At 48.3% G+C, this 18,303-nt stretch overlaps 1 protein-coding gene across 2 annotated transcripts in view; it reads left to right on the top strand.

Annotated features, from left to right (window-relative positions):
- Nucleotides 1-18,303, top strand: part of marchf8 (membrane-associated ring finger (C3HC4) 8) — a 75,633-nt gene that overhangs the window by 42,847 nt on the left and 14,483 nt on the right. The window contains exons 3-4 of one of the 2 annotated variants that reach the window (XM_085970228.1): nucleotides 2,563-2,642; nucleotides 3,566-4,399. In XM_085970228.1, the coding sequence (XP_085826354.1) occupies nucleotides 2,563-2,642; nucleotides 3,566-4,399 (914 nt within the window). The remainder of the gene's footprint in view (nucleotides 1-2,562; nucleotides 2,643-3,565; nucleotides 4,400-18,303) is intronic. The other variant, XM_085970229.1, reaches the window with a different exon arrangement.

The following is an 18,303-nucleotide window of genomic DNA, read 5'->3' as shown; positions in this document are numbered from 1 at the left end:
TTATACGGTCTGGGCCTATATCTGACTCCAATCCCACACGAGCCTGGTCTTAATTGCCTGTTGAAGTAACCAACTCAATTACTGCCACATGGCAGCAGTTCAAGAGGAAGGTGACCCACCATCACCACCTCAGGGCAACTAGGGATGGGCAATGAATGCCGGCCTTGCCAGCGACGCCCGTATCCCGAGAATGAATAAATTTGACAGTGCGACAGAAACTGTCCCGTGCATGGTGCAGTGTGATTTCTACAGCACTGGATCCATACTGAGATTAAAAAATGACGTGGTTCATCTTTTAATGGGGTGGGAGGGCCCTGGGCCCCCGGTGTCGGGGTGGGAGGGCCCTGGGCCCCCGGTGTCGGGGTGGGGGGCCCCTGGGCCCCCGGTGTCGGGGTGGGAGGGCCCTGGGCCTCCGGTGTCGGGGTGGGGGGCCCCTGGGCCCCCGGTGTCGGGGTGGGAGGGCCCTGGGCCCCCGGTGTCAGGGTGGGAGGGCCCTGGGCCTCCGGTGTCGGGGTGGGAGGGCCCTGGGCGTCCGGTGTCGGGGTGGGAGGGCCCTGGGCCCCCGGTGTCGGGGTGGGGGGCCCCTGGGCCCCCGGTGTCGGGGTGGGAGGGCCCTGGGCCCCCGGTGTCGGGGTGGGGGGCCCCTGGGCCCCCGGTGTCGGGGTGGGAGGGCCCTGGGCCCCCGGTGTCGGGGTGGGAGGGGGTGGGAGGGCCCTGGGCCTATAGTGACTCGGGGAGGGAGGGCCCTGGGCCTCCGGTGTCGGGGTGGGAGGGTCCTGGGCCTATAGTGACTCGGGGAGGGAGGGCCCTGGGCCTCCGGTGTCGGGGTGGGAGGGTCCTGGGCCTATAGTGACTCGGGGAGGGAGGGCCCTGGGCCTCCGGTGTCGGGGTGGGAGGGTCCTGGGCCTATAGTGACTCGGGGAGGGAGGGCCCTGGGCCTCTAGTGTCGGGGTGGGAGGGATGGGAGTGCCCTGAGCCTCCGGTGTCGGGTTTGGAGGGCCCTGGGCCTCTGGTGTCGGGTTTGGAGGGCCCTGGGCTCCCGGTGTCGGGGTGGGAGGGCCCTGGGCCTCCGATGACTCGGGGAAGTCTACACGAGCCAGTGAAGCACGAGCTGCTCCTCTGGCCTGTGTCGGCTGGGCCTCGAGGGGCTTTGGCTGGTCAGTAACGCTGTTGCCAACGACTGGCGTTCGTGTGGCGGGGAATCATTTGGTGGCATGTGTCCATCTTGCCGCTGAGTTGAGGGCCTCTGTCAGTGAGAGAGGTGATGCATTATAAAGGGAGAGTAGCACATCGTTCAGTCTTCTGTATCTTATGTTAACAGAGCTCAATGGGGAGGAGGGACTGAGAGTACGATACACGCTGGCCCTTTTAAAAAAAACTTTCATGACGTACTTGTGAAGTGTAGTCACTGTTGTAATGTAGGAAACGCGGCAGCCAATTTGTGCACAGCAAGCTCCCACAAACAGCAATGTGATAATGACCAGATCATCTGTTTTTAGTGATGTTGATTGAGGGATAAATATTGGCCAAGACACCAGGGATAACTCCCCTGCTCTTCTTCAAAATACTGCCCTGGGAACTTTTATGTCCACCTGAGAGAGCAGACGGGGCCTCGGTTTAACATCTCATCCGAAAGACGGCGCCTCCGACAGCGCAACACTCCCTCAGCACTGCACTGGAGCGTCAACCTAGCTTTTCGAGCTCAAGTCTCTGGAGTGGGACTTGAACCCACAACCTTCTGACTCAGAAGCGAGGAGTGTTACCAACTGAGACACAGCTGTTTAGGGTTATACTTTGTAGAGACTGTATGTGCTTATTTATTAAAATATTTTATATTCCGATTAAATGCACTTGATGTTTTCTGATCACAAACATCCTGTGGTATTTTTCGCCAGTGTTTGCTCACACCTGATTTCATCTGGTTTATTTTTTGATTTGCCTGAATCTCGGGTCGCCAACCCTCCAGGATTGGCCCTGGAGCCTCCAGGAATTGAAGATTAATCTCCGGGACACTGCCCTGAGCAACCCAGGAGAGAAATCATAGGTCAATAAAGAAAGTGGTTTTTTTCATTTTATAGAATCACACAGCACAGAAAGAGGCCATTCGGCCCATCGTGCCTGTGCCGGCTCTTTGAAAGAGCGATCCAATTAGTCCCACTCCCCTGCTCTTTCCCCGTAGCCCTGCAAATATTTCTTTTGCAAGTATTTATCCAATTCCCTTTTGAAAGTTACTACTGAATCTGCTTTTTGTTTAATTCAATTTTTTTTTAATACATTCGTTATTAAAAATATTGGAGATAGGGGGAGAAAAGGTTGTTTGACCGAGTGGGCTGGAGGCCGGACGTCATGTGATCAAACCTCCAGGGAAAGGTCCAACCAAGAGTTGCCAACCCTCCCTGAACCCAGAACACTTGGGCACTGCTTGACGATCTTTATTAAACCAGTGTTGATGACTGAGCAGCAGTTGGACGATTGCTTTGATGTTTTTTGGATCTGACTGTGCTGCAATGTTGAAAGTGACTGCATTGCTCTGGTAACCTGACTTGTGTGGTGTGCTGACAGGTAGGCAGCCCAACCTCAGTGACGGCACCTCGCAGTTTCTCTCGGACCTCGGTCAGTCCCTCGGATCAGGACATCTGCAGGTAAGTCTCGCTCTAGGAAACCTTTCAATGAGACTTGATTGTTCCTTCGCCAAGTTCACAATCACAGAATCACAGAAACCCCACAATGCAGATAGAGGCCATTTCGGCCCATCGAGCCTGCACCGACACATATCCCACCCGATCCCCGTAACCCCTACACCAACACATATCCCACCCTATCCCCGTAACCCCACTTATTTAATCCCCCTAACACTAAGGGTCAATTTTTATCATAGCCAATCAACCTAACCTGCACAAGTTACCACCGCTAATATTCTGGGGTCTCCTCCCCCTCTGAGGGTCCAGTGTTAGAGTTCTGTGTGGCACTGATGCAATCATTCCAGGTTCAGTACCTGGCCTGGGACTAGTTGAACTCAACCATGACCGTATTAGGGGCACTACAATTGGCCTCAGTGTGCCTGAGCTGGGAAGTGGCGGGCGGGGATGGTTAGAAAGCAAAGTTCCTGGTCACCTTAATCCAGCGGCCTGTGTTGGAAATGATACCCGTGCGGCTATCGGTTGAGGTCAGTGCTGACTGCGATGCTTCAACAGTCGAATAGTCCCACAGTCTCAGCTCGCTGATTAAAAGGACAACTTGAGTGAGATTACAGAGAACAGCTCCCGCTCCCCCACACCCTGAACTATACCCCAACATGACCTAGCACCTTCTTGAGAAGAGGGGAGAAAATTGGAGGGAGCGACAATGTTTTGGATTGTCCCTTTTAAACGATAATAGTCTGTTTTTTGCATAATGTATAACATTGTTTTTCTCCATTCTTGTGTTGTCAAAGATCTAATCTAAGTTCCACAAGTGACTTTGACACAACCGGCCTGTGTGTAATACAATATTTCCTGAGTTGTTTTCACTTTTTCTTCTCCCATCTTTCCTATTTCTTCACGATCCCCACTTTCCCTGCATGCAGTTCAGATGCAATTCCTTCTGAGCGTGTGCCACACAGTCCACTGCAGACTGCTGTTGTCCTTCTGAATAGTCCCGAAAGCAAACCTGCTTTGACCCAAGGGGTTGCTGCAACGATTATATGTCAAGACGCGCCACAAAGTCCAAGGAAACGGAGTTCATTTGGGGAGGAATTGGCCCATCTCCTTTGGCCTGGGAAGCGCCCCACAGACAATGGAGAGGTGAAGCACTCCAAGTCCCTCAACGATGTCCACATGAAGCCCGATCGGTCAGTTAGCTGCCTGAGCTTTATTGATAGGACGTGCTCTGATGGAAAGTTAACGCCCGTCCAAGAGAAGAGCCCAAGGACAAAGAAACTGCAGCACAGTAAAAAGAGAGAGCATTATTACAAGCCGCTGAGATATAGCCTAAGTTCTCAGATGCTGCCCTTTGCCTCGGGTCTCTCAAACAGCTGTGGGACTAGAGATGGTCTCTGCGTTGTTGAGGTTGCAGTCGCTGAAGGTGAGCAAAGGATGTCATACCTGTACCGATTGTTCTTCCCTTCATCGCACGCCTCAAGCATTTGTAGTCTAAAGAGGTTTCCTGAACCAGAGAAGAACGCTGCTCGTTTGCCTGTTGCAAAGTTCTCCAGCGACTCCTTCTGCTCTGAGGACATTGGAGATGATGATGTCTTCGAAGAAGATTCTGCAGCCAGAGCTCCTAGGTTGGAAGTAGCTGATGAAGACCAACGAGCTCCCCTTTGCTCATTTGAAGGAGACAGTGATCTTGAACGTCCTTCCCTGACGTCTGTAAAATGGCGCCCCTCGTCCCCTCTATCACCATCTTGGGAGGTGTGCAGGTTGGTTCTTCAAATAATAGCCCCTCCCAATGCCCCCTTGATTCTCTTAGAAGTGCCTCCTTGAATTGGAAACTCTCTGTGCCGCTCGCTGTGCTGTGTTGTCCCCGTCAGTTATTGGCTACAATATAACGTAGTGCTTTGTAGAAGTTTGTTTTTGCAAATGCTGTTTGTCCGGTGTCCCGTTATCCGTGAAAACAGGACACTGTTCTAGACCTTAAAGTGAAAAATTACTCGTTCTAATTTTACTGATAAAAGAGAAAAAGCTGAGAATCAAATTACTTTTTATTAAAGGTGAATCTGAAATACAACACGTAAATGCCTCAAAATCTAAGGGAACCGCTTTCAAACGAAACGAGGCCACTAGTAGCTTTTGGTTAATGTCCCTTGCTGTGCTCCTGCAGAGGTGATGGAGTTTTAGTTGGTGGCTCTGAGTACCTTAAGTGAATGAAGTTAATTGATCAGAATGTAGCGAGAGTTTTCCCTCAATGATTGAGTTACTTTTGCCTTTTGTTACGGCCATTGCCTTGTGCATGGGTTGTCGCCTCCCATCGTAAGGTCGGAACCTCTGGCCTTTGACCTCAGTGCTTCTGTATTGGGGTCCCCCTCTCTCTCCCCTCCTATCCCTCAGTGGCCTGTGAAAACCCTGGGACGCCCACATTCCAGGATTAATCTTAAAAAAAAAAAAAAAAAATGATTTGTCGACTGGTTGCATTTAACACGTGTTCCATTACTGTGTTTAACTAAATACCAGAGGAGTTTCTTTGCCCGTTGTTGTATCTATGCTTTAATACGTTCAATCAAGCATGTAGATACGTCGAATTAAATCAGTCAGGCAGACAGGCTTATAACTGTGATCTTTACTTTATTGATAAAATGGCTGACTGCAGCTTTCCCGGGTAATTCCCATAATGCAATGCCGATTACATTACCGTATTTACTGGTGTCAAACTCGCACATTACATTACCGTATTGACTGGTGCCAAACTCGCAATCAATACACGACATCCCCCTTTTCCTTGGAAACAAACTTGCAGTTTACAAACAGTTGCTTGATGTCGTGTATTGATTGCGAGTTTGACACCAGTAAATACGGTAATGTAATATGCATTGCATTATGGGAATTACCCGGGAAAGCTGCAGTCGGCCATTTTAGGAATAAAGTAAAGATCACAGTTATAAGCCTGTCTGCCTGACTCTCATTTAATTCGACGTATCTACATGCCTGATTGAACGCATTAAAGCATAGATACAACATTGGCGACGAGGATAACGAACAGGAATTGTTTTAAATAAGTAGTTGCCCAAGTTTTAGTTAGCTAGGATGGAGAAGACCGGCATTCAAAATTTTGCATGTTTCACCGAGCCAGCCACGTTGGGTCCAAGATGGACAAGGTGGTTAACGTCTTTTGAGCTTTATGCCGAAGGCAAAGGACTCATTATCGACGATACCTCTACAGCTGCCACGAAGCACAGGAGAAGAGCTCTACTTCTACACCTAGCAGGACCAGATGTCCAGGATATCTTTTCGACTCTACTGGACACAGGAGAGCCAGCAGACTACACGGCGGCGGTTAGTGCTTTGAATCACTACTTCGTGCCCCAGGTCAACGCAGCATTTGCTAGACAGACTTTTCATAAGTTGTCCCAGAAGACAGGTGAGACTGTGCAACAATTTGCTACTCGCTTGCGGCAGGCTGCTAAAGACTGTGCTTTTGGGGGGGATGCGGATAATCAAATAAGAGACGCTATCCTGAGTAGGTGCACGTCAGCCTATGTGCGGAGGAAATTGCTAGAGGAAGGGCATGGTCTAACGCTCGCCCGCACGTTACAATTGGCCTCACAATGTGAAAACGTCGAGGAGCAGATGTCAGCCATGTCATGTACAGAGAAGGCGGAGACAGATACTGTTCGTCATGTTACACAGAAAAGAGGGTATTATGTGAAAAGCTCGACAGATAAACCAAAGGGAAATGGCGATAGGAACGAAAGGAAATGTTACAGATGTGGACACACAGACCACATGGGCAGAGATCCGAAATGCCCAGCACGCAGACAAACGTGTCATAAGTGCAAGGGAAAGGATCATTTCTCCAAAGTATGCCGCACAAAGGGTACAAAGAAACACAGTGTGAACAATGTAGAGGAACAAAATAACTGCATTTGCTGTTACTGGAAATAACATGACAGAAAGATTTACCTTTTGTGTGGGGGGAGTAAACCTGAGAATGTTAATTGATTCGGGTGCAACTAATAATGTGATAGATGAGAATACATGGGAAGGATTAAAGTCAGAACACATTAAGTGTCAGTCATGTAAAGTCCGCACCTCAATAATACACGGACTTCGGGAGAACAGTTTAACAGGTACTTTACTGAACAAGAGGCAGCTTGAAACTGAAACTACAGAAGCCTGCTAGGGCCTTTTATACAGGGGTGGTCACTGCCGGTACTGCAGTCTAAGACCAGTTATTCCCTTAAAGGTACATACACAACAATTCCTCTCCTTTTAGATAAACAGTACATAACATTCATTTAACAACTAAATAATAACTAATTACAATTACAATTTTCTCAGTAATATATACATCAACTGAAATAGTCATTTATAAGTTCAGTCTTTGAGGAGGCTTCCTGATCCGGACTGGATAGCGCCTTTCTCGAGTATCCTGTTCTGGCGGTGGAGTCAATTCTGGCTCATTGTCATTGGTTGGGTCGTCAGCTTCCAATACCCCTGCTTCTGAGGTAGACGCAATCTGTACTTCAGGCTCATTACCAGGTGCACATGCTTGTGGTACAGGTTTGGCTTGTTCCTGTGACTCTAGAATCTGGTCAGCATGGCATCTCACGATGCTCTCTCCAACGTCCACTGTGTACATTAGTGGTCCCTGCTGTGTGCATATCGTGCCTGGCTGCCATTTTTCTGTTCGGTAGTCGCGGGCCAAGACTGGTTGCCCTATCTTGAAGCTCCTGGTTGGCTTCTCATTTATGTGCTGGAACTGCTTATCCTCAACATCTCGTCTTATGTTTGGTTTGAGCAAATCCAAGCAAAATCTTAGTCTCCGGTTGAAAAACAGTACGGCTGGAGTTTGGTTGGTTACTGCATGTGTCGCATTCCAGTAAGCAAACAGGAAGTTATCCACCTTGTGTTGCAGTGGTATGTCGTCATTATACATTGCCTTTATGGCCTTTTTAAAGGTCTGAACAAACCTCTCAGCCAATCCATTTGTGGCTGGATGATATGGGGCAGATGTGTAATGTTTCACCCCATTATTCTTCAGGAACCTCCGGAAATCCTCAGACACAAACTGTGGGCCATTGTCGGAACAGATCTGTTCTGGCAACCCATTCCTGGCAAAGATGGTCCTTAGGACTGCAATAGTTTTCTCCATGGTGGTGGAGGACATTTTAATGACCTCTGGCCATTTCGAATGGGCGTCCACAGCGATTAGAAACATTGAGTCCATAAATGGACCAGCGAAATCAATGTGTACCTATTGCCATGGAGATGAGGGCCACTCCCATGGATGTAGCGGGGCCTGTGGTGGAGCGTTTTGGACCTTCTGGCATCCTGTGCATCTCTTGGTCATATCCTCGATTTGTTTATCGATTCCCGGCCACCACACAAACGCCCTGGCTAGGCTCTTCATTTTTACCCCTCCCAGATGACCCTCGTGAAGCTCATTGAGTACTCTATCTCTCAACTTGGGTGGAATTACCACTCGGGATCCACACATCAAGGTTCCCCGGCACACTGACAGCTGTTCTCTCCTTGGCGAGAATGCTGGCAACAGTAAGTCGCCATATGCTGGCCATCCCTTCACCATCAAATCATAGACCCGAGAGAGTGTCGGGTCATTTTGGGTTTCCTTCTCAATACTTGCGTTTGTAACAGGCAAACATTCGACTATGGTCGCATGGAATATCTCCACCGGGTCCACTGCAGGTGCTTCTTCCGCCGTAGGCAACGGTAGGCGCGACAGCCCATCAGCGTTTCCATGTTGTTTCGTACCTTTGTACTCTATGTCATACTGATGTGCCCCTAGAAAAAGAGACCATCTTTGCAGCCGTTGCGCCGTCATCACCGGAACGCCTTTCTTTGGGTTAAAAATTGAGACCAGGGGTTGATGATCAGTCAGTAGGGTGAATTTCTGCCCGTGCAGATAGTGATTGAACTTCTTCACCCCCCACACCAGGCTGAGGGCCTCCCTGTCAATCTGGGTGTAGTTACGCTCGACTGAGGTTAGCGAGCGCGATGCAAAGGCTATTGGCCTCTCTGAACCGTCACGGAATTTGTGTGACAGCACCGCTCCAATGCCGTAAGGTGACGCATCACATGCCAACCGAATCGGTAGTGTTGGGTTGTAGTGGGCCAATACTTCTTTTGAAGTGATTTAGCATTTACATTCCTGAAAGGCACGCCTACACTCATCACTCCATTTCCATGTTACACCAGTTTGAAGGAGGGCGTTCAGTGGGTGCAGAATTGTAGATAAATTCGGCAAGAACTTATGGTAGTAGCTCACCAACCCGAGGAACGACCTCAGTTGCGACACATTTTCTGGTGCTGGAGCCTTGACTACAGCCTCAATCTTGTCCGGCGACTTATGCAACCCTTCCTCATCAATCATGTGGCCACAGTACGAGATTTGTCTCCTGAAGAACTCGCATTTGGGACGGTTGGCTCGTAGCCCATATTCCTGCAATCTCGTGAGCACCTGTTCCAGGTTGGCAAGGTGTTCATTGTCATTTTCGCCCGTAACCAGGATGTCGTCCTGCAGGATCCCTTGCAGGACTTGTTCCATTGCCCTCTGCCACATAGCCGGGGCCGATGCTACCCCAAATACCAGTTGATTGTACTGGTAAAGGCCTTTGTGAGTGTTTATCGTGAGGTATTTCCTAGATGCTTCTTCCACCTCCATTTGTAGATACGCTTGAGCGAGGTCAATCTTTGTAAAACGTTTCCCTCCAGATAGTGAGGCGAAAATATCTTCTATCCGCGGAAGCGGATACTGTACTGTGTGCAGGACTGGGTTCACAGTCACCTTGAAGTCCCCACAGATGCGAACCTTCCTTGGCTCCCCAGGCGTGCTGCTCAATGCTTTCTTCATTACAGGAACGATGGGTGTGGCCCACTCGCTCCAGTCCACCTTAGACAGCACCCCCAAACGCTCCAGACTCTCCAGTTCAGCTTCCACAGCTGGGTGTATCGCGTATGGCACCGGTCTGGCCTTGAAAAATTTTGGGTATTGCGTTATCCTCAATCTTTATGGTTGCCTTTACTCCTTTTAGAGTCCCAAGTCCTTGTTGGAACACCTCTTCCGCGTCAGATAGAATTTGTGACAGACGTCCAGGTGCGACATCATCATCTTTTTTGTCAGTCACAGTTAGTGCCAGAATGGAATGCCAATCCAATTGTAGTCTTCGGATCCATTCACGTCCCAATAATGGTGGTCCTCCATCTCGTAGTATATACATGTATAGTTTCTGTGTTTCCTTTCCGTTATATTCAACTGGCACCCTTATTTTTCCTCTGGGGTAGACCTTTTGCCCCATGTATGTCTTCAATACAATGGACGTGTCCTTTAAGGGTATGTGTGAGAATAGCCGCTCATAGTCTCGTCGATTCATGACAGTTAGGGCTGATCCTGTGTCTGATTCCATCTTCACTGGGGACCCTGCTATCATGAGGGTGACCCAAATCTTCTTTTGCGATCACATTGTGTAACTTTAAACAACTTAGTCGCCTGCTCCCGGAGTCCTTATCACTCTCCTGATCTTCTGAACTACTATCTGTCAGTTTCTTTACTTTCCTGTACTGTTCCTTAGTAGTTCTTGTCGTGTTGGTCTTCTTTCCCGACCTGCAGACTCTTGCTATATGCCCCATTTTCCCGCATTGCCTGCATATTTTGTCTTTAATCCAGCAGTCCTTCTGCTCATGGGTTGTTCTGCCGCAGCGATAGCACTTTTCAGCTCCATACGCCATTTCGTTAGCGCTGTATTCTTGTGGTTTCTGTTGTATTTCCGCAGCTCCCTGTGCTGCTGCTTCGTAGGATACTGCCACGCTGAAAGCCTGTTCTAGCGTCAGGTCCTTTTTTGAAAGTAGTCGTTTCTGGGTTCCTTCACTCTGGAGCCCGCAGACAAACTTATCCCGTAAGGTGTCTGCCAGTCCTGCCCCGAACTGGCAGTGCTTCGATAACTTGCATAGTTCCGTAAGATAGTCAGCATTGCTCTCATCTTTGTGCTGGTTTCTTTTATGGAACTTGAATCTTTCTGCTACCAGCAGTGGTGTAGGGCTTAGATGTTCCTGTAAGATATGAACAATCTCCTCAAAACTTTTCTCCATTGGTTTAGCTGGGGTAATTAAATTCCGCAATAGGCCGTACGTATTCGCACCCATCAGATTTAATAATACCGACGCCCTCTTTCCATCAGCCACCTCATTTGCCTGCAGTACACTTCAATTCTTTCCACATACGTGGTCCAGTCTTCTACCTCGTTGTCGAAAGCAGTGATACTGCCACTTTTCGGCATCTTGGGCGATTTAAAATGGCGCCTCCCGCGCTTTTGCTTCTTCCCCAATGGAATAAAATGGTGCCTCCCGCGCTTTTGCTTCTTCCCCAATGGGATAAAATGGCGCCTCCCGCGCTTTTGCTTCTTCCCCTTACTGCCACGCTGCTCCTAGCGTTCTACGGGGTAATGGCGGTGACCCGCAGCTTCGGCGCGTCTCGCTTTCCTTCCCCCCCGTTTAGTTTCTCTCCGCTGTCCTGTTCTCGAGCACCGACCGCGCCCTGTGCGCTCCACCCTCTCTCTCTTGTTTTCTTTTCCCGGCGACGCTGCGCGGCCCGATTTGTAGAGCCGCTCGGTCGAGCTTGAGCCCACCGCAGTCCGGAAGGGTCAGCGCGCTACCTGCTACCAGCACGATTCGCTGGAACCACAGTCTCTCCCGCAATTCTCCAAACACCGATGGATTCTTTGGGCGGTTGCCCTCGGCCGACGCCCGTTGCTCAGACTACGACCTTCCAGGACCTTCCTTTCAGGCGAGATCCCCGTGAGATGATGCCACACTGCAGGTGAGTTCGAACTTACTCGTCGCCACTTTAAAGTCCGCGCCTCAATAATACACGGACTTCGGGAGAACAGTTTAACAGGTACTTTACTGAACAAGAGGCAGCTTGAAACTGAAACTACAGAAGCCTGCTAGGGCCTTTTATACAGGGGTGGTCACTGCCGGTACTGCAGTCTAAGACCAGTTATTCCCTTAAAGGTACATACACAACAATTCACATGTCCCTAAGACAGAGAGAAAGTTATTCTCTTATGCTTCTAGCCGACCACTGTCAGTTAAAGGTGTATTCACATGTGGGATTACAATAGGTAAGAGAACTGAGCAGGTGGAGTTCATTGTGGTTAAAGGCCATGGAGAGCCGTTGCTAGGAAGGGAGACAGCCATGAAACTGGGAGTTTTAAAAATAGGCGCAGATGTCTCAGCTGTGGTAGACGTAAGACAGCTACTAGAACAGCGGTATCCAAAGGTGTTCCAGGGAGTAGGAAGGCTGAACACAAAACAGATCAGTTTGTACATCGACCCACAAGTGAAGCCTGTGGCCCAGCCACTCAGGCGTATACCATTCAACATAAGGGGGCAGTAGAGGCCAAAATAAAACAATTGAGGGACACGGACATTATCGAACCTGTAACTGGTCCCACCCCATGGGTAAATCCTGTGGTTATTGTACCAAAAGCGGATAAGGATGTAAGGTTATGCCTAGACATGAGATGAGCAAACCAGGCAATAGTGAGGGAACGATATCCAATCCCCACCGTTGATGAGATACTCCAAGGTATGAACGGCTCGACGGTGTTTAGTAAGCTAGACCTGAAATGGGGTTATCACCAGCTAGAACTGACCCCTGAGTCATGAGAAATCACAACGTTTGCAGTACATAACGGAGTATACAGGTACAAGAGGCTGATATTCAGTGTATCTTCAGCTGGTGAGCAATATCAGCACGAGATAGCTAATGCCTTAGCTGGAATAGAGGGAGTTGAAAACAACTCAGACGACATTATCGTGCATGCACACGACCAGGAAACGCACGACAGACGCCTGCACGCTGTCATGACCAGACTAATGGAAAGTGGACTGACACTAAACTCAGAGAAGTGCCAATTCAACATGGACCGATTGATTTTCATGGGAATCCTGTTGTCTGAAAAGGGCATCGGACCAACAGCAGAGAGAGTGCGAGCGGTGGCAGAAGCTCGGGAACCAGAGAATGCTACAGAGGTGAGGAATATTCTTGGGACTCGTTGGGTACAGTAGCAGATTCATCCCGCAGTTTGCAACGCTATCAGAGCCACTGCGACGCCTGACGAGAAAAGACACACCATTTAAATTTGGATCACAACAGAGACAGTCATTCAGTGCACTCAAGGAAGAGTTGGCCAGAGCCGGCACTTTAGCATATTTTGATAAGGACGCACCAACCAAGGTGATAGCAGATGCCAGTCCTGTAGGTTTAGGCGCAGTACTAGTTCAGAACCAACAGGGACAAGAGGTGCCAATATGCTATGTAAGTCGTAGTTTAACAGGCTGTGAGAGGAAATACTCTCAAACAGAGAGAGAGGCCTTAGCTCTTGTATGGGTTTGTCAGAGGCTGCATCCATATGTGTATGGCCGATAATTTAACTTGGTAACTGACCATAAGCCATTACAAGTGATATACGGCCCACACTCTAAACCCTGTGCCCGTATAGAGAGATGGGTACTTAGATTACAGCCGTACGATTTCAAGGTGATACACATTCCAGGCAAGCAAAACATTGCAGACCCACTGTCACGATTGCTGGGGGAGACAGCAAAACAGGAGAGACATTCTCATGGCTCAGATGAATACGTGAGATTTGTAGCTGTGAGTGCGACACCAAAAGCACTCACTACTAGAGAGGTGGAGGAAGCCTCTGCTACCGACCCAGAGCTGATTGAGGTACGGAAGGCAATCACAAACGGACATTTTGAGAACTGTAAAGCTTATGCAGCAATTGCAAATGAGCTGTGCGTAGTGGGGTACCTAGTTCTTCGGGGAACACGCATCGTGCTACCCACAGTGTAACATGCACGAGCCCTGGTGTCAGCACATGAAGGATACTTGGGAATAGTTGGAACAAAGCTACATCTCAGAACCAAGGTTTGGTGGCCTGGCATGGACAAGGCAGCTGAAAAACACTGTAAAGCGTGCCACGGCTGTCAGTTAGTAGCCAGACCCGACCCACCTGAACCGTTGAGACCAACACCATTACCGGAGGGCCCCTGGCAGGATGTAGCTATAGACTTACTGGGACCCTTGCCATCCAACCACTCCATTCTTGTGGTAGTTGATTATTATAGTCGCGACTATGAATACGACATCATGACCTCCACAACAACAGAGAAGGTTATTGATAGTTTAGAGTCAGTCTTCAGCCGTCATGGTTTGCCAATCACCTGCAAATCTGATAATGGTCCCCAATTCAGATCTGAATTATTCAAAGAATACTGTGAAAACAACGGGATCAAACACCTGAAAACGACAGCAAAATGGGCTCAGGCTAACGGAGAAGTCGAGCGCCAAAATGCATCGCTGATGAAGAGAATCAGAATTGCTCAGTCAGAAGGACTAGATTGGAAACGTGAACTTAGGAAATATATGACTGTGTACAGGAGCATTGACCATGCCACGACAGGAAAGAGCCCGGCAGAGCTGCTCTTTAAACGGAAAATGAGAGGAAAGCTGCCAGACATCACAGAGTCGCGCGCAGACATGGAAGTACGTGACCGGGATGCAGAACAAAAAGGCAAGTCCAAACTGTACGCAGATGAACAGCGGAGAACACAATACTCAGAGGTGGAAGTTGGTGACACGGTGCTGGTATGGCAGGACAAAGTGGACAAGTTCACCACTCCTTTTAATGCCACACTGCACAAAGTTTTGAGTAAAACAGTGAGTCAAGTAGTAGTGGAATCTCCAGAAGGAGCACGCTACTCGAGAAACACTATGTTTGTGAAGAAATACAGAACCAATGGACCAAAGGAGACACTCCATGAGCAGGAGGAAACACAAGGGACTGAGGACAGTATAGTAGACCCTGACACACATACCACTGTGACACAGGCAATACCCACTGACACCAACATGCCAGACATACCCAATACAGCCAGACCTCAAAGGGTTAAAAGAAAACCCCAAAGACTGTCTGATTATGTCACAACATAAACTGCGAGAACTGCATGTGTGATGTTAAATGTTTAAACCTGGGAATTATTTAGTTGTGTGGTAAGACACAAGTTTGTAAAAAGTTTATAAACCAAATAAGTTATGCAGTGTTATTGTAAGCAACTGTTTGTAAACTGCAAGTTTGTTTCCAAGGAAAAGGGGGATGTCGTGTATTGATTGCGAGTTTGACACCAGTCAATACGGTAATATAATGTGCATTGCATTATGGGAATTACCCGGGAAAGCAGCAGTCAGCCATTTTAGGAATAAAGTAAAGATCACAGTTAGAAGCCTGTCTGCCTGACTTTGATTTAATTCGACGTATCTACATGCCTGAACGGATTAAAGCATAGATACAACACTTACAATAACACTGCATAACTTATTTGGTCTCCCCCAGCAATCGTGACAGTGGGTCTGCAATGTTTTGCTTGCCTGGAATGTGTATCACCTTGAAATCGTACGGCTGTAATCTAAGTACCCATCTCTCTATACGGGCACAGGGTTTAGAGTGTGGGCTGTATATCACTTGTAATGGCTTATGGTTAGTTACCAGGTTAAATTTTCGGCCATACACACATGGATGCAGCCTCTCACAAGCCCATACAAGAGCTAAGGCCTCTCTCTCTGTTTGAGAGTATTTCCGCTCACAGCCTGTTAAACTACGACTTACATAGCATATTGGCACCTCGTGTCCCTGTTGGTCCTGAACTAGTACTGCGCCTAAACCTACAGGACTGGCATCTGCTATCACTTTGGTTGGTGCGTCCTTATCAAAATATGCTAAAGTGCCGGCTCTGGCCAACTCTTCCTTGAGTGCACTGAACGACTGTCTCTGTTGTGATCCAAATTTAAATGGTGTGTCTTTTCTCGTCAGGCGTCGCAGTGGCTCTGATAGCATTGCAAACTGCGGGATGAATCTGCTACTGTACCCAATGAGTCCCAAGAAACTCCTCACCTCTGTAGCATTCTCTGGTTCCCGAGCTTCTGCCACCGCTCGCACTCTCTCTGCTGTTGGTCCGATGCCCTTTTCAGACAACAGGATTCCCATGAAAATCAATCGGTCCATGTTGAATTGGCACTTCTCTGAGTTTAGTGTCAGTCCACTTTCCATTAGTCTGGTCATGACAGCGTGCAGGCGTCTGTCGTGCGTTTCCTGGTCGTGTGCATGCATGATAATGTCGTCTGAGATGTTTTCAACACCCTCTATTCCAGCTAAGGCATTAGCTATCTCGTGCTGATATTGCTCACTAGCTGAAGATACACCGAATATCAGCCTCTTGTACCTGTATACTCCGTTATGTACTGCAAACGTTGTGATTTCTCCTGACTCGGGTCAGTTCTAGCTGGTCATAACCCCATTTCAGGTCTAGCTTACTAAACACCGTCGAGCCGTTCATACCTTGGAGTATCTCATCAACGGTGGGGATTGGATATCATTCCCTCACTATTGCCTGGTTTGCTCGTCTCATGTCTAGGCATAAGCATACATCCTTATCCGCTTTTGGTACAATAACCACAGGATTTACCCATGGGGTGGGACCAGTTACAGGTTCGATAATGTCCATGTCCCTCAATTGTTTTATTTTGGCCTCTACTGCCCCCCTTAAGTTGAATGGTATACGCCTGAGTGGCTGGGCCACAGGCTTCACTTGTGGGTCGATGTACAAACTGATCTGTTTTGTGTTCAGCCTTCCTACTCCCTGGAACACCTTTGGATACCGCTGTTCTAGTAGCTGTCTTACATCTACCACAGCTGAGACATCTGCACCTATATTTAAAACTCCCAGTTTCATGGCTGTCTCCCTTCCTAGCAATGGCTCTCCATGGCCTTTAACCACAATGAACTCCGTCTGCTCAGTTCTCTTACCTATTGTAATCCCACATGTGAATACACCTTTAACTGACAGTGGTTGGCTAGAAGCATAAGAGAATAACTTTCTCTCTCTCTTAGGGACATGTGACTGACACTTAATGTGTTCTGACTTTAATCCTTCCCATGTATTCTCATCTATCACATTATTAGTTGCACCCGAATCAATTAACATTCTCAGGTTTACTCCCCCCACACAAAAGGTAAGTCTCTCTCTGTGACGTTATTTCCAGTAACAGCAAATGCAAAGTCAGTTTGTTCCTCTACATTGTTCACACTGTGTTTCTTTGTACCCTTTGTGCGGCATACTTTGGAGAAATGATCCTTTTCCTTGCACTTATGACACATTTGTCTGCGTGCTGGGCATTTCGGATCTCTGCCCATGTGGTCTGTGTGTCCACATCTCTAACATTTCCTTTCGTTCCTATCGCCATTTCCCTTTGGTTTATCTGTCGAGCTTTTCACATAATACCCTCTTTTCTGTGTAACACGACGAACAGTATCTGTCTCCGCCTTCTCTGTACATGACATGGCTGACATCTGCTCCTCGACATTTTCACATTGTGAGGCCAATTGTAACGTGCGGGTGAGCGTTAGATCATGCCCTTCCTCTAGCAATTTCCTCCGCACATAGGCTGACGTGCACCTACTCAGGATAACGTCTCTTATTTGATTATCCGCATCCCCCCCCAAAAGCAGTCTTTAGCAGCCTGCCGCAAGCGAGTAGCAAATTGTTGCACAGTCTCACCTGCCTTCTGGGACAACTTATGAAAAGTCTGTCTAGCAAATGCTGCATTGACCTGGGGCACGAAGTAGTGATTCAAAGCACTAACCGCCGCCGTGTAGTCTGCTGGCTCTCCTGTGTCCGGTAGAGTCAAAAAGATATCCTGGACATCTGGTCCTGCTAGGTGTAGAAGTAGAGCTCTTCTCCTGTGCTTCGTGGCAGCTGTAGAGGCATCATCGATGATGAGTCCTTTGTCGTCGGCATAAAGCTCAAAAGACGTTAACCATCTCGTCCATCTTGGACCCAATGTGGCTGGCTCGGCGAAGCAAGCAAAATTTTGAATGCCGGTCTTCTCCATCCTAGCTAACTAAAACTTGGGCAACCAACTATTTAAAAGGATTCCTTTCGTTATCCTCGTCGCCAATGTTGTATCTATGCTTTAATGCGTTCAATCAAGCATGTAGATACGTCGAATTAAATCAGAGTCAGGCAGACAGGCTTATAACTGTGATCTTTACTTTATTTGTAAAATGGCTGACTGCAGCTTTCCCGGGTAATTCCCATAATGCAATGCCCATTACATTACCGTATTTACTGGTGTCAAACTCGCACATTACATTACCATATTGACTGGTGTCCAACTCGCAATCAATACACGACACCCGTAAAGGAAGCTCTGCAAGAAAACTGCAAGTGTAGAGCAGGAAAGCCATGTAGCATGTGGTACTTGAGTGTACTGGCTTGTGTGCTTTGAGCACCCTGGCCTCTACTTGTCCTTCTGTTAAAGACCTTCTCTGCCAAAATGACCCTTTTGTTTGCTCTGAAAGATCGAACTGCCACTGAGGGACATCCCCTTCCCCTTCTCCTGTACCTCCTCCCCTTCCTCTCCTTTCATCTCAATCTAGTCCACCTTAGCCACAACTACTCCATATTCCACATCCAGTTCGTGTCTCCACAAAGCTATGACTCGGCTCTCACATGAGCCCTTTTACAAATCGCGTGCAAAACCAGTTTGGAGACAATGCAGCAGATGGTTGTAGAATGTTATGTTTTG

The sequence above is a fragment of the Somniosus microcephalus genome, chromosome 29 (genome assembly GCF_052327205.1).
Source record: "Somniosus microcephalus isolate GS21.2 chromosome 29, FLI_Smic_1.0, whole genome shotgun sequence".
NCBI classification, from domain to species: Eukaryota; Metazoa; Chordata; class Chondrichthyes; order Squaliformes; family Somniosidae; genus Somniosus; species Somniosus microcephalus.
The sequence above is the reverse complement of the archived record's forward strand: the minus strand, read 5'-3'. Positions and strand labels throughout refer to the sequence as shown.